This window comes from Oculina patagonica, chromosome 6, assembly GCF_052425735.1.
Source record: "Oculina patagonica isolate OP01 chromosome 6, crgOcupat, whole genome shotgun sequence".
Lineage (NCBI taxonomy): Eukaryota > Metazoa > Cnidaria > Anthozoa > Scleractinia > Oculinidae > Oculina > Oculina patagonica.
This window is the reverse complement of record NC_135763.1, coordinates 216460-231868: the sequence shown is the minus strand read 5'-3', so window position 1 is coordinate 231868 and position 15409 is coordinate 216460. Positions and strand designations below refer to the sequence as shown.

General features: G+C 37.6%; 2 protein-coding genes across 2 annotated transcripts in view; both read left to right on the top strand.

Annotated features, from left to right (window-relative positions):
• LOC144658548 (uncharacterized) overlaps window positions 1-13822 on the top strand; it is a 34451-nt gene extending 20629 nt beyond the window's left edge. The window contains exons 6-8 of the mRNA XM_078518981.1: window positions 4987-5229; window positions 9062-9316; window positions 13706-13822. Of these exons, the coding sequence (XP_078375107.1) occupies window positions 4987-5229; window positions 9062-9316; window positions 13706-13719 (512 nt within the window). The 3' untranslated portion in view covers window positions 13720-13822. The remainder of the gene's footprint in view (window positions 1-4986; window positions 5230-9061; window positions 9317-13705) is intronic.
• The window catches only part of LOC144658550 (uncharacterized), a 33611-nt gene that overhangs the window by 7210 nt on the left and 10992 nt on the right, over window positions 1-15409 (top strand). The window lies entirely within an intron of this gene.

The window sequence follows — 15409 nt, the reverse complement described above, 5'->3', positions numbered from 1 at the left end:
TCACTTAACTAAGAAATAAAAAAAACTATGGTACTATTTTTTTGGAAACTATAACGACATCTATTTACAGGATTAAAAAAAATTAAGAGTTGCATGGGTGTCAGCAGTTCTTGCATCCATCTTTCAGAAATTTCGATAGATCACGCCTTCTTATTTCCATCTTAAAAGCCTTAAAATTTAGATTTCTCGCATGTCTCTCGTGGGTTACCCCACAGTTTAGGACCAAGGTAACGCGACGAGTGCTAGCCGTAAGAAACCGTGTAAATCAAGGTAACCCAAAGTATGTTTGTCTTAATTGATAAGAATGGAATAAAAATGTATAAAAAGATAAATTTTTGGCGTTTACTATCCTCTCTTAAAAGCCACTGTCCAATATTGCATCATCTGGCACATTTCGCAGAATTGTTAATTATTGATATTAAATTGTAATCAATATAGATGAACACCAGCTCGAGAAAATTAGCGATTCTTAAATGCAAAACACTTTTACATTTTTGGAAATTGAAAATTTAAGGCACAGTTTTACGTAATTTAACATCAATAAATGGCGATGGCTTATGTTTGTATAAGAGAATATTCTACTCTTCACCTTATTACTCAGTTGTATTCGCGACATTTCCATTATTCGTCCAATGCTGAAGGCTGGTAGCTGATTTCAAATTTTTTTAACCAGAGAACGATCTTAGCTTTTCAATAGGTATATTTTTTATTTGTTGCCTTACTTTTGTAAAAAAAAAAAAAAAAGAACTAGAAAACTGTTTTATAAAAGCTAATAGAAACCTCGGATTTACAGAATAGCTATATGGAAGTTAATACCTCCGAGAAAGAGAGAAAAAGAAGAGAGAGACATGATATATACAAGCCCAACAGCAATTAACTACTTTCAGGTCCTCAGTGAGCCCGTTCACTGAAACAAACAGTTAGCTTGATCAAGTTATGTGTAGTATTTCTCATTTGAAACTGACCACTCGGATATTTCGGCATCGCGGCAATATCCATCTTGGCTCCTTGTACAATAACCGAGCTACTGCGGGCGTTCTGATTGGTTAATGCCTGTCATCTATTAGAGTACATATGACGTCACTGCATGGTGTGACTATCACGCGTGATCAGAATTCATAGTCCAAGTCAGTGTTGTCGGCAAAGTTCTACAAAACTCGCGATACTACAATAAAAAAAACAGAGAGGAACAATCCGCCAGATATCGTTCACCTTTGGAACACCTGGGCACCTGGGCTGAACAAGACAGCGACTAATTGAAATAATATCGAATGCTGTGTTTGTCCGATGTCGAGAAATTTGACGACGCCACGAGAAATCCATGAATGGCGGTTGAACGCTAAGGTTAAAGCTTGAAGAGTTAAAGAACTTTCCAAATGGGATGAAGGTGATCGTTGACGTTTTAATTTCCCATCATTCTGTTTATTAACCGATTTTAATAGCAGTGCTTCGTGATTAGGGACTGGTCAATAAGTACAGGGGGGTGGGCCGGAGCAGAAAGGGGGTGGGTCATCAGTTTTTGAGCCCTCGAAAAGGGGTGGGTTATGTAATTTTGATCTACACATAGGGGGTGGGTCATCTTATTTATTCACTAACTTTTAACTGTTATAGTTCCAAGAAAAGTTGTATTCATCAGTATATAAAATTGATAAATTTCTCCATGTAAGCAGTTTAAAATGAATTTCTAGCAATTTCAAAAGGTCCAAATATAAAAATTTCCCGGGGGAGCATGCCCCCTGACCCCCCTAGATGGCTTGTAATCATATCATCAGTTTTACCTGACCCTCTTCAACCTGCTTAATTTTACGCTGGGCTTTAGGCCTTTTAATACCAGTGAACTCTTTTCTCAAACAATTTGCAAATATGAATGATTTTCAGTGGTTGTATTTTATGTTATTAATTTCTGTATAAAAATATGAACTCTTCAATAATTGATTATGAATTAATATCATATACTGATTCAGTTTTTTTCATATGTTGTGTCTAAATTTCCCCATGGACTTTACACACAAATATGTGGAAAACTTTCAAAAGGCTAGTATGACTGAAGTGATAAATTCATCCTTCTTTGGTGTGTCAAGAAATGGAAAAAGATGTACATGGAACAGCAGTGTCCATCAGGGAAAATGTCTATGTAGGGAATTTCACTTTAAAAGCTGAAGTCAAATAAAAAATCTCCAACCCCTAACAGATGATAAAGAAATGATAGGTCCCTTGACTTTTTTTAGCAAAGGGGGTGGGTCATGTAATTTTCAACCCCCTGTCAGGGGTGGGTTAGTCAGTTTTGAGCCAGACGGAAGGGGTGGGTCAAAAATTTTCGAGCCACCACTTTTCCAATTGCTCCGGCCCACCCCCCCTGATACTTATTGACCAGTCCCTTACGAAAACTTTATCGTGAAATGAAAACAACTTTAGCTCACTGGTAGCGGCGTCCGATGACTAGTAAGAAAATCGTCTAAAACTGTGTTAACATTTAACCCGAAACATGCTTAGAATAAACATGTTTCATCTTAACAAGCTTGTTATTGCATTGTTCACATTAGGTGTTAGTTTCAAACACGTTTCATGCATGTAATAAAACCGAAGATGAAATTCATTTTCTCTTTTATTGTTCCAAATATACAACAATAAGAGATAACTTTTACAAGAAAATACAGCCTATCATCTTAAATGTCAGCCGGCTACCAGTGCCTGACTTGATTTTAGAATTAATGAATTCTTCCGATTATTTTGTGACCATGCAATTGATTAAATTTATATCATGTTGTTTTGATTTACGTAACAAAATACTATCAATGTCATTAATTTTATATGTAATCATTTTGTTGTTTTTTTACTATGTTATTATTTTATTATTCTTTTATTATTATTATTATTATTATTATTATTGTTATGTTCCTTACGTAATGTTTGCTTAAAGTCCTTAGCGCCGACCAAACCATGGTCCTGGGGCACTAAAGGGTAGTCATTTTTTAGCTTGACAACACCCTCCTCAAAATATGCGCTGTACCCAGCAAGGTTATCTTCTGTAGTTCACTGATGCTTATTTGGCCGGGGATTCTTCCAATATAACTCTCTAGTCCCTTTTTGATAGCTCCAAGTGCTCCAATGATAACTGGTATCGTTTCCGTTCTCATGCCCCACATTCGGCCTGTTTCGATTTCCAAGTCCTTATATTTAGATAGTTTTTCAGTGACTTTCACGGATGTGTTTCTGTCTGATGGTACTGCCATGCCAATAAATTTACAGGTTTTCGTTTTGTGATCTTTAATCACTATATCTGGTCTGTTGGCTGTTATTTTCCTGTCTGTGTGTATGGGCATGTCCCATAATATTGTGACATCCTCATTTTCTGTAACTGTTTATTATTATTATTATTATTATTATTATTATTATTATTATTATTATTATTATGTAAATAATATGTTTATATATAAAGTTCTTATTCGAATAGTCAAATCATTGTAATTCTTTTAGAAATTGGTTAATAAAGTGTTTATTTTTTTTAAAAAAAAAATTATTATTATTATTATTATTATTATTATTATTATTATTATTTTTACTTAATAAGTTTACGCCTTTGCAATATTGTAACAAATTTACAGTCATGCGAATAAAGCTCGTTGTTGTTGTTGTTGCATGGTGTGTAAGGTCAGTGGTTTTACGGTTCTTGCAAAAATCCTGTACACTTTAACCGAAAAAAAATACTCGAAATTACAATAAAGTTTCCATTAAATCCTTGTCTTTCTGTATATTTTCAGCCCTTCGATGGAGCAGGGCTTTCAATCGTTTCATAGCAAGGAGACAGTATTGTTAGCATTTGCGCTATCTTTGGTAAAAGAAGAATGTTTAGTGCATTGCAATGCTGTTCGCTTGTATCCGCCGTCGTAAACTTTCGTGGCGATGTTCTGCCAATTATTCCGCTTTCTACCCATCGCCGATAATTCCTGTTGTATCGCTTCATTAGCCCATATTTTAAATAAACATTTGGTCTCATATCGACTTATAGAAAATCATAGAAGGCCCAATTTAATTTTGAAGCTTTTGGCCACTCGCCTCCTTGCCGCCATTTTTAACGTGTTTAGTTTGATCATGATTGAAACTACCTCACGGAGGTAGTTTCAATCATGATCAAAATAATCATGTTTTCAATCATGATTCGCGCAATGAACTTCCTGATGTGAACACTTTTCAAAACGAAACATGTTTCATTCGTGATCAGACTAATCATGTTTTGGCCTAGTGTAAACACAGCTTAAGTAATTGACAATAGCAGTCAAATTCTTGGCGAACAAGCAAGACAGATATGGCGAGCGAACTGATTTTGTGTACATATTTCGTGTGAGAACACACCAAAAGGACTGTAGTCAGGCTGGTCGCCGATTGGGCAGAATAATACAAAGGGAATACAAAAGATTTTTCTGCCCAATCACGAAGCAGTATTCAAAGAGCTTTTTGAACTGGTCTGGTAAGATTCTTTCCCCAGGGGCACTTTCAGTCAATTCAACTTTTATATGCTGATTTTCTCCCTCGCAGTTTCGCGCTATTTTCTACCAGCAATTTCGCGTTTCCCTCGCCCCACTAACTGCCCCAGGGTCTCCGAGGATGGTCGAAGGCGAACTAAAAGTGATATTGCGGAATACGAAACTAGCCTACATGGATGCTACGTATTATACTGCCATTGGACAGTATCCAATACCTCACTTATAGAGATTGAGTCCGCCACCATGTATATTTCTGTCAATTCTAAAAAGCGAAAAGCGAAAGCCATAAACAATAAATTGACTGTACAGAAATGTTTGGTTCAATTTTGTTTCCACACACACATGGAGGTGATCCGACTGTAATCAATGCCGTATCTTGTAAAATAATATTGGCGTTGGTATGACCAATCTAGCAATTTTGTATGTACATGTACTCTTTAGCGATCATCTGAAATGCAGAAATACAGAAACGTGAGACTCACGGGATCTTTCTGCTTTTCAGTGTGGTCGAAATACACGGATTACACAAGTTGGTGCACTGCGGGTGGAAGATCTTTCATAAGCTATGATGTGGATACCGCAGCTGAATGTCAGGCACGCTGTGTTGAAAATAACCCAGGATGCATCGCTGTTGAGTACTGGGAGGAGTACAACTACGCATGCTTCGAGTGCACAGATACGTCATTGATAACAGCGTACACTTACGAGAACGACCTGGCTTACCCAGTATATGTCTGGACTCGCGGTAAGGATTAAGAAAAGCAAATTTTTGGTATAAATTTAGAATACTAGAGAGATAGAAAACTTCTTGGATATGTTGGAAGTGGCATTAACAACCTTAACTTAATGAGATCGCCATTTATACGTACTGCCTCGCATGGCTGCTGTGTGATGGCTGAGAAACATCATCACTGTGTAGTTTTTTAACGCACGTTTGGGAAACGCGAAAGGCGCGATTTGACTACAATGTGGGCGCAAAACTACACAGGCGCCTGCTACGCAGACTACTAATTTTCTGACGGTCACGTCCTGTTAAAAAAATATAACAAATACGAGGGAGTATCACTGTTTTGTTTTTACTACTTTTGATTGACCGTGCTACTTAATAAGGCTTGGCCTTTAACAGAACAAGCACTGCTGAGGCTTTTTATTCTCTTGTAAATTAAAGGTAGGCATTTTTCAAAAATTTCTGCCATTCACCGATGGAATAAAAGCTGCTGCGAATTTTCATTATCAGAGGATTTTTGCCAATGTGATTGTCTAGTATTGCACATTCAATGTTGTCTTAACAATGTAGTCTTCATTGAAAGAAGTATTTTTAGCTCGTCACGCAATCTTCCTCAGTAACGAGAACGGCTAACGTGTAGTGCTATAAAAAGACGACTGGGGACGAGTCGGCTATTTGCGTAGATTAATTGCAGTGCTTAGCTAGTTATCAGGCTAGTTACGTATGCGGGCATATATGAAGAGGGTGTTGAACTGCCGAGCTGTCTGTTTGCTATACTGGGCAGAAGTAAGTTTCTACGCGAGTATTCAATGTGTTTTAAACTTTTTAAGGTTAAACAATTCGGTTTCTTTTAAGTACCGTGATTACTGTTTTGAATTTTGGAAACAGCTGGTTGTTGGTTTGTATGTAGCATTATTAACTTTGAATGTGAGTTGTTTTCTTAATGGCGATGTCTTTATATTAAGGAAGTGTATAGACTGTTTTAGTCTAATTTCAAGAGGTGAATATAAGAATACGACATTCTGATTGGTCAAGAAGCTCTGGTTTATGACGTTATATTCACCTCGCTTGGAGGTGAATATAACATTTCAGGGCTTGGTTACTAAGCCACGCCACTTTGCCATCCAGGCAAGTAAACATGGCGGCATTTGATGTATGAAATTTTCGTTCATTCGAAAGAAATCACGTCAAGTCCGGGGTATTCAAAACAGTTGGAATTTTAAAAAATTGGCTACCAAGGCTTTTGAACCGAAAATATTTTCAAGAGATGGTTCTCAAGGCATTAGAATTAGCGCTAAGGACGATGGTTTTGGAGATCGCACGGGCCACAAGAAACTCATTGGCAGATCAATTGACCAAAAATGACTCAGTTCTCTTCAGCTCAGAGCTACTCAACTTATTTCAAGAGGATTTACACAATTGCTCAGAAGTCGCCAACGATTAAACAAAGGTACCAGATATCTATCTTTTTCGTAGTGTTTGTTTTGTTCGTTTTATCGCTTAAACTTCAAGCGAGCATTTGTGTTTGTTGATTCCGTGTTTTAGTTCTTTATCAGGGCGCGACAAAAGTGCTGTCCGATAGCCCGGGGCTAGTAGAATTATCCGTCGGGCTAGCGTATTCTGATCACAAGTTGCCCGACGGGCAAGCAACACACGGGCAAGAAACATTGTTTTTTAATGACAACCTTCAGAAATAAAATTAATGTGCACCAGACAAATTAAAGGGAAAAATTTGGGGCTCGAAAATGTGACTCACTGCATCCTTGGCGACTAAAACTCCTGGTTTTATAGTCGCCAACTTGAACGTGGCGACTATATTCCTCTGTATAAGATGAGTAACAGCCTGAGCCATTTTCTGTGGAATTGTGTCCTTCCAGAAAATTATATTGGAAGATCTTTGCTTCTAAAACGTTCAAAATAAGAAAAGAAGTCATAGTGTTCCAATCCATGCTATTGCTTTGCCATAAAGTACTCCATCACTTCGTAAAACTTGCAAATGGCTAACCGTTTTTGAAAACGCCCCGAAATGCATTGCGGGCATTGGGTACGTCATGTATGCATATGAATTGTGTCTCTTGAAATGTAGGATTACAAATATATAGGATCATTAAGCTACAAAGTTCGTTGCCACAAAATCGTAATAATGTGTTTGTTTTAATTCTTGTGGTAAGATTATTTTCGTTTTCTTTTTGAATGTTTATATATTTATTGTCTCCAAAGGAAGAACAATTTTAAATTTGCATATAACTAATTATGCAAATTACTTTCGGGCTAGCTTCTCAGAACTTCGGGCTAGTAAGATAAGATAATGGCTTGCCCGAAGGGCAAGCTGACTTTTCTATTTTCGTCTCACCCTGTTTATTATTCTTTGTTTTAGTGTAAGTTCTTTTTTCACCTCTGAAAATTAGACTAAAACAATTATTCGCCTCAGGCTTAGTGAATCTAGGCGAATATTCCCCTCGACTTCGTCTCGGGGACTATTCGCCGTGATTCACTTCGCCTTCGGCGAATAATTGCTAATTATCCTTCGCTACAAATGTCTGGTGTGCGCTGTGATCAATTCTACCGATTTGTTACGCTGCGAAATAAGTTTTGTTAGTCTTCATAGAGGAAAATTCATGGTTCTTTCTGTGAAAACTATTATAGGCAAGCTAAGCTTTTAAATATAGTATTATTTTTTCATAAATGCAAAGAATTAAAAAGTCGATTTACAGGAAGTAATTTCAAAATAGGCAAGCAAAAAACACTGGCAAATGTCACTTCACACCAGCAATTTTAAATTCTGCATTTTGTGACTTAACAGAAACTGATGATTACAACATACGCCCTGCAGATTGAACATAAAACTCTGTGAATAAAATCGACTTAACTTGTTGTCGTGCTTTATACTTCGATGGGAACAACTACAGAATTCAGGGCCCTTTGGTCCACCGTGTCGGAACGCTTTTTAGAACGAGGCATAACACAATAGATGAGATTTGCCCAAACATTTAATAAAATGTATGGGCTAAAATAAGAACATCCTCAGGCTCAGCCAAATTTTACGCGTTCTTTTAAAAAAATGGTACAGACGTGACAGCCATGAATATTTGAGCCCTCGAAAACTTCAAAAATGGCAACTTAGCAAGGAACACGCCAAAGAAACACATCTTTGGTCCAGTTTTATGTCACATTTCCTAGCATGTGGTGACAAGCCTTGTTCAAGATTAAACCATCTCCAAGGTAGATTTTTTTAGGCCAAAGCTCGTCATGAGTTACTGGTGTTTATTCAGGTGACTTTTCACCACAAAAAAAGACTTTTTCACAGAGTGTTGGTTATATATATATATATATGGCGTGTTAATGGCTAACGCAGCACAGTTGAAAATATTTTTCGACATTTTCTCGGAGCACACAAAGGGTCTCTTTATGACACGTAAAGGTACCAGTGGTATTTCTTGTAAAAGAGGTTACAATTCATTTCCGGCACTGGGAACGTGATTTTGTTAGTGACACGTGCTGTTACGGTACGTTATAATAAGCAGTGTTAATTTTTATCATAACGCTATTTTATTAACCACCCTTCCTGATCTTCATTCGTGTATTTTTTTTTTGTACTTTGACTCAGCCCCAACCATGTGGTTGTGTCTGTGTTGACAGCTTTTTCTGTAGACAACCGCTATCAAACCGCGTGTTCACTCGTTTGCTTTTCCTTGGTTTGACGAATCGTTGTTCACGTTTATTTACCTTTGTTGTCACCCACAACTATTTCGTCTTCTTATATTTCTACTAATAGTCGGTAGATCTCCAAGAGATCTTTGATTGTCGATATGGAGGCTATTCTCACAACATGATCCATTTGCCTTTGTAGCGTGGAAAAAAGTCAGGTCGGAAACCAGCTGGTGCACTACCTCTGGAAGAAAACTTATCACCCAGGACAAAACCAAGCCAATAGATCACTTTGAATGCCAGACGCGCTGTCAGGCCATCGAAGGATGCAATGCTATTGAGTTCTGGGAGTCGTACAACTACGCATGCTTCCAGTGCACAGATCTGTCACTGATAACGCCCTACACTAACACGAACGACCTGGCCTACCCAGTTTACGTCTGGGCCCCGGCCCCAGGTAAGAAGAATGGTACTAAATATAAATCGTCAGAAATGAAAATAATGAAAATAACTTCTCTGGCATCGAGTTCCCGCGTCGGGTTTTCTAACTGTTGGGATTTTTGCGAGTTTTAAAATTATAATTAAAAAAATATATTATTCAGGATGGGGAAAGCAACAAATTGTCACAGAAGTGCTTTAAATGCGAAAACAATTTAACAAATAACAAACAACGTGAAACGCTCTAAACTTATTTGCCTGGCGGAAACTTCTAATAAAGACCTGTTATGATTTTTATTTTATTTTTTTTGCGATATCTACGTACGTAAAACGTGCGTTAAAAAAGATACGTAGGCAAATTTTCACTGTCGCGTAAAAAGTAATAAAAAGCGTTTCTTTTTTACGTGCGTTGAACGTACGTAAATGCCCGCCATTCTGAATTATTAAGTTGGTGAATTGAGTGTGTTATTGGCGGCCATATTGGAGGAGTGAAACAACCGCCGACCGGTTAGCTCAGTTGGTAGAGCGACGGACTACAGTGCGGGAGGTCTCGGGTTCGATTCCCAGACCGGACCAACACTCAGGGTCTTAAAATAACTGAGAAGAATATGCTGCCTTTGCAATAACATCTGCAAATGGTTGGATATTCTAGTCTTCTCGGATAAGGACGATAAACCGTAGGCCCCGTCTCCTGCATCTTCAGTGTTATGGTCAGCAGGGGACGTAAAAGAACCCACACGCTTATCGTAAAGAGTAGGGCATGGAGTTCCCGGTGTTGTGGTCTGGTCTTTGCCCATTGTGCTGTGTACTGTTCGAATGCTCGGAGATATTAGCTGTATAAGCTACTCTTCAAATCCAAGGGTAAACAAAGTGATGATGATGATGATGATGATGATGATGATGATGATGATGATAAATTGTTTTTCCTTTGGGGAAAAAATCATTAACATTTTTATGCAAATATCTTGTTGTTTGACTCTTCCAACATGGCTGCCATGAAAACAATTTGTGGCACACGCAAGTAAAAGAAATGCGTGAATATGACCAAGAGGCATTTTATAAATACTTCTGAAAGACATCATCAAGTAAAAAAAAGGTTTGAGGCGACCTTCCCGAATTGCCGGTTCAAAGCCTACGTGACTTGACGCCATGCGTTTTCTTTCACTACTGCGTTCTTGTAATTTGGTTCTGTAGATTATTGCTGGAAATGTTCGGACTTTCTCGATGAGAAGTGCTTCTATATCTGATGTAAATCAACGGCGATTAAAAAATATAGGTCCGCAATGCGTACGTGTGGGGGCTTGATAATTCCAAATTTCATTCTTCCTTTTTGTGAATTCATTTAGTACTTTTTGACGTTTTCTTCTTTTGACAAAGTGTTCTTGTTGAGATTAGTACGTTACTTTTTGTGTTTTCCTAACAAAAATAACTACCTTATCTTTCCTCAACAAAAATAAATTCCAATTCTTGTCCTGTTCATCACTCTTTTTTCATTGTCGGGATTATTTTTTCTCAAGTGCTGAAGTCGGTTGTATTTGTCTCAGCAAAATCTTTCAAAAGTCGCAAAAGTGAAACACTCGCAAAATACGCAGTTTCCCAAATGGCAAAAATTAAGAATCGCAGTAAATAGTAGCCTTAAGGTATACATTTAATATCAAAATCATCGTGTATAAAAGGAGTGGTTAAATTGTTGGTAACAACTTGAAGTACTATTTCAAAAACGAGTGTGAGTGTTTCATCACGATTTCCAAACACGAGAAAACAGATGGAGTTAATTATGTATTCCGGTGGCCATATCTCGACGGTGTATTAATACCAATAGTTAGCAAACAACAATTGTAGTTTTGCTGAGAAAAAACCTCTTGAAGTGAATTTTGAAGAGACATAAACAGGCCATCGCTAGATGTCATAAACACACTTCCTGTTAACGACTCACTGTATTGTAATGTAAATGTATACAATTTGTCAAAAATTGAAACAATGCCTGGCACATCAGTTAAGAGCAAATAATCATTTGTTCGCACAGAATATCTTATAGAAGTGTACAGGTTATTTCCAAAACCAAAATTATTATTCAAAGTTGAAGAAGTCCACAAATAAACATTTTCTATATGATAATAAATAATAGCACTAAGTGACATTGCTACACATTGCTTACTAGCATTTTTTCCAAAGAGAGATTCGTTTCCTTGGCTGTAGTCAGCATATACTGTTTTTGTTGGGTCAATAAAATCAAATATTGTAGGGCCTGGATTTTCCTCCACATCATTTGCTTGTCTTATAATCAATTGACTATAAATATGTAAGTAAGTAAAACACATTCAAATAAAACATCATTAACATCACGTTCCAAAATTGTTCTCTCATACGTGACAAGACCAGCTTTGTTTTAACAAAGTTGTCATGACTGCCGATCCTGGACCAATATTGTTTAACTGACATCCTCATAGTCTTTTGAATCTCCAGCTACGGTTTTTAAAATATAGATGACTGAGCAAGTGAAATGTGACTCAGTATTATTTCCAGTGTCTATTTCAGGCTGTATTAGTATTGCTTTTCAGTGGCTATTTCAGTAATATCACGTGCTACCTCAGTGAGGATCAAGCCGAGTGAATATTGGCTTCGTAAGCGTAAAATCTCTTCTTGAATTGATGTGCACAGACACCTGCACAGACTTCCAGCCAAACGAAATGTTGGCTAGTATGACTTCGTGAGCTGCTGTAGTGACGAGCAATTACAGGAACAGCTGAAATCAAAAACAACAATAACAAGCCTTTTTTATCTATTAAACGCAATCACAGCAACATTTGCGAGGCATGAAAAAAATTGATATGGTATTGATACACCAAAACAAGCAAGACAAACAAGAACTTACCTTGGAAACTCCAGCGAAAATGAACGCCGTCAAATTCTATCAAAACAGTCTAAAAAGAAACCACACGAAACGACACGCCAAAATCCAATATGGCCGATTTCTAGTTTACTACTCGACACGAACTCATCCCCAGGCTCTCTCTCATTTTCTTTCCCGTCTCCGGCCTCAGGCTCTTTCGCAGAAGACCACGTGACACAAGCAAACCCACACACAAATAAATAAATAAATAAATCCCGCAGTCGATACCATTGTGCGGGGTTTGCCCCCACAAAATGGTTTTCCACATGGTAAGTGGTGTCATGTGACAAAATATAAAGGTATGATTGGTTTAATCGCTGCGTAACCGCACACAGCTGCGCAAAAAGTTGAACTCAGTTCAACTTTTTTGAAAACACTTGCGATTGCTACGCGCGTGTACGTGCATGTAACGTACGTAAATACCAAGAAAAAGACGTGGCATTGGAAATTGGACAACGTAAATTCGACACACGTAATCGCGCGCGTAAAATTTCATTTTTACGTACATTTAGTGCGTCAACAAAAACGCGACAGTGGAAATCCACCTTTATTGCCTTTTACGCGACAGTGGAAATTTGTCAGCATACATTTTTTAACGCACGTTTTACGCATGCAATTATTTACGCGCCAGTGGAACTCCACCTTTAATCTAATCGCGCTGAAACGATTATAAAATATTTTTTAATTAACTTCAATAAGCACAAACGTAATATCAAAAGCGGGAATTACCTACCATCCCCAGGAGATTCATCACAGCTTGCAAGCATAAATAGTATACACACTTTTGTGTAATAAACAAAACGTTGCACAATACATAATAACTGTGAGCATTCTCGCACGCTCATTGGTCGAGAGCTTTGGTTAATGAAAATATACACTACGACAATGACGTAACCTGTAATGCAACGAAAAGGCAATTTTTGGATACTTGAAAAAAACAAAAAAGAAACCAGTGAGTTTTGGGACCAGAAGGGTTAAAATGGGTAGTGGGATTTGGCAAATTTTCACTAACAAAATAGGTTTTTGGTCACTGAGACTGGGAATCAGATACAAACACAATGGAACTGGGAATGAAATTTGGGGAATTTGGGAAAACAATAGACTGAGAAATAAGATTTGGGCAAAATTTGGGCTGCGAAATGAATTCATATCCCTTCCCTTTCAGGACCCTCTTAAGTGGAATATTTGGCGTGACATTTCCCACATATTCGCCGGTTTGAAGTGGAAAATTGCGATCATACGAGCTGTCACACGCGCGTGTGGTTTTGCACTGATTTTCCATCTAATTCGCTGGTAAATTTTCGTTGTTATTGTATTTTAAAAAAATTACCAAATCGAGTTTTCTGTGGTCTACACCCTGATAGACCATAGAAATGATGTCATAAAATGATAAAAACTCAAGTGGTTTCTCTGGAGCCTCGATGGGCTTATAAAAAAAAGTGAAAAATGGTTTAAGAGCAAAGGAAAATTGTTTAAGAGCAAAGGAAACTAATACATTGTAATATTTTTTTACAGGGCCGACGGCTTAAAAGGATGAATCTTGGTGTGTTCAACGGTGCACAAAGCAGCAGTGAATTAGTTTCTTAGTAATGTAGGCTGTGTGTAGCTACTAATAAAAGCACAGAACACAAACAGCGGTACCGATTTTTTATTACGAATAGCATCGAGTTGCTTTTAGTCGAACTTACACACCCATTTCACGCAGTGTAACCTCACTGAGTTTTGTCGTCCTAGCATACTGTTAATTTAACAAATGGTAAACGTCAGAGCGTGCACTATTGAGTTACAGATGCACACGGGAGGTTACTAAGCACGACGACTCTAGCTTCTTGAGGGCCCCACTGAAAACCACCTTTTTGTGACGTGGGCTCCCTGCTAAAATATCTTTATTATTATTATTATTATTAGTGCTTAGCAAACCTCCCAAGTGCATCTGTAACTCAATAGTGCACGCTCTGACGTTTACCATTTGTTTTATTACATAACACCAACACATTGGTGTAAAAGACGTGCTTTTAATTGCGCTTCACCACACGAAAATGTTCGTGTTGTCTCACATGACAAGAAAAAACAGGCGCGCGAAACTTCATTCACAAATTGCACTGCAGCGCCGTTCACTCAATCAAATAGTATTTACATTTCCTGAAATCTGCTGAAATATCGATCCAGAAAAGTTTTTTCTAAGGTCTGTAACTAACAATCGGTACAATTCTTATGTAAACTTTCAACGAAATATAGAACAGTCAGAAAGTGGAAAACTGTCATATAAAAATTGATTGAAATCCAGAGGAGGAATCGTTGAAAACGATTAGCACGTTTTGAACACTACAGTCGCTAAAGAGCGTTTTCGGTGCCACTTTTTTTTTGTCATAGATGCTGAGACTGTAGCAGATAATTGACTACACTTTTCGGCTGTGTAGAGTAAAAATATCAGCTAGTTCCCGATCATACCAGTATTTTCAAACCTCGTATGAATTCTCCTTTACAGTTGTGCCTCTCTTGTTGGTGGGGCTTGGAGTCCAAGCCCAGAAAATCCAGAACTTGTCCAGTTTGTAAAATTACCATGCAAAAGCACACTTCAAATTTTGTTACATCTTGTCTGACAGAAACTGAAAGCATCGATAGCTAAGGAAAATTGTTAGTTGCCCGTGCAGGTAAGGTAAAATATTTTTTTTGAACCACTTTTATGTATGGGTAACTGAATTAATACAAGCTAAACTATCCAATACCTTGGGATTTTTGTAGCGCAAGAATGCAAAGAACATATGAAAGTTTGCCATAAAAATGTCGCTAGTGTGGACCTTATAAAATAATGTGTTTCAAAGAAAAAACAAATAATAAATTTACATTACCTTCACCGGAAAGTTGATACTTCCGTGATCTAGCTGGAACAAGCATACCCGTCTCTTGTAAAACAGAGCGGGGTTGCTTGCTATTCCGCGATCCTCCCGAGTAAAAGAAGGCTTACGGCTCGCAATTTTCATTAGTATAGAATATCTTGCTCTCCAGTCCGCCAGCGAAAGAGCGTGTTCTTGTATTTATGGCAAACTGTCATATGTACTTGGCATTCTTGCGCTACAATAATCCCAAGGTATTGAATAAGTAAGCTTACATTAATTCAGTTAACTAAACATAGATGTGGTTCAAAGAAAAAAATATATATTTTACCTTATCTGCACGGGCAACTAATAATTTTCCTTTGCTATCGATGCTTTCAGT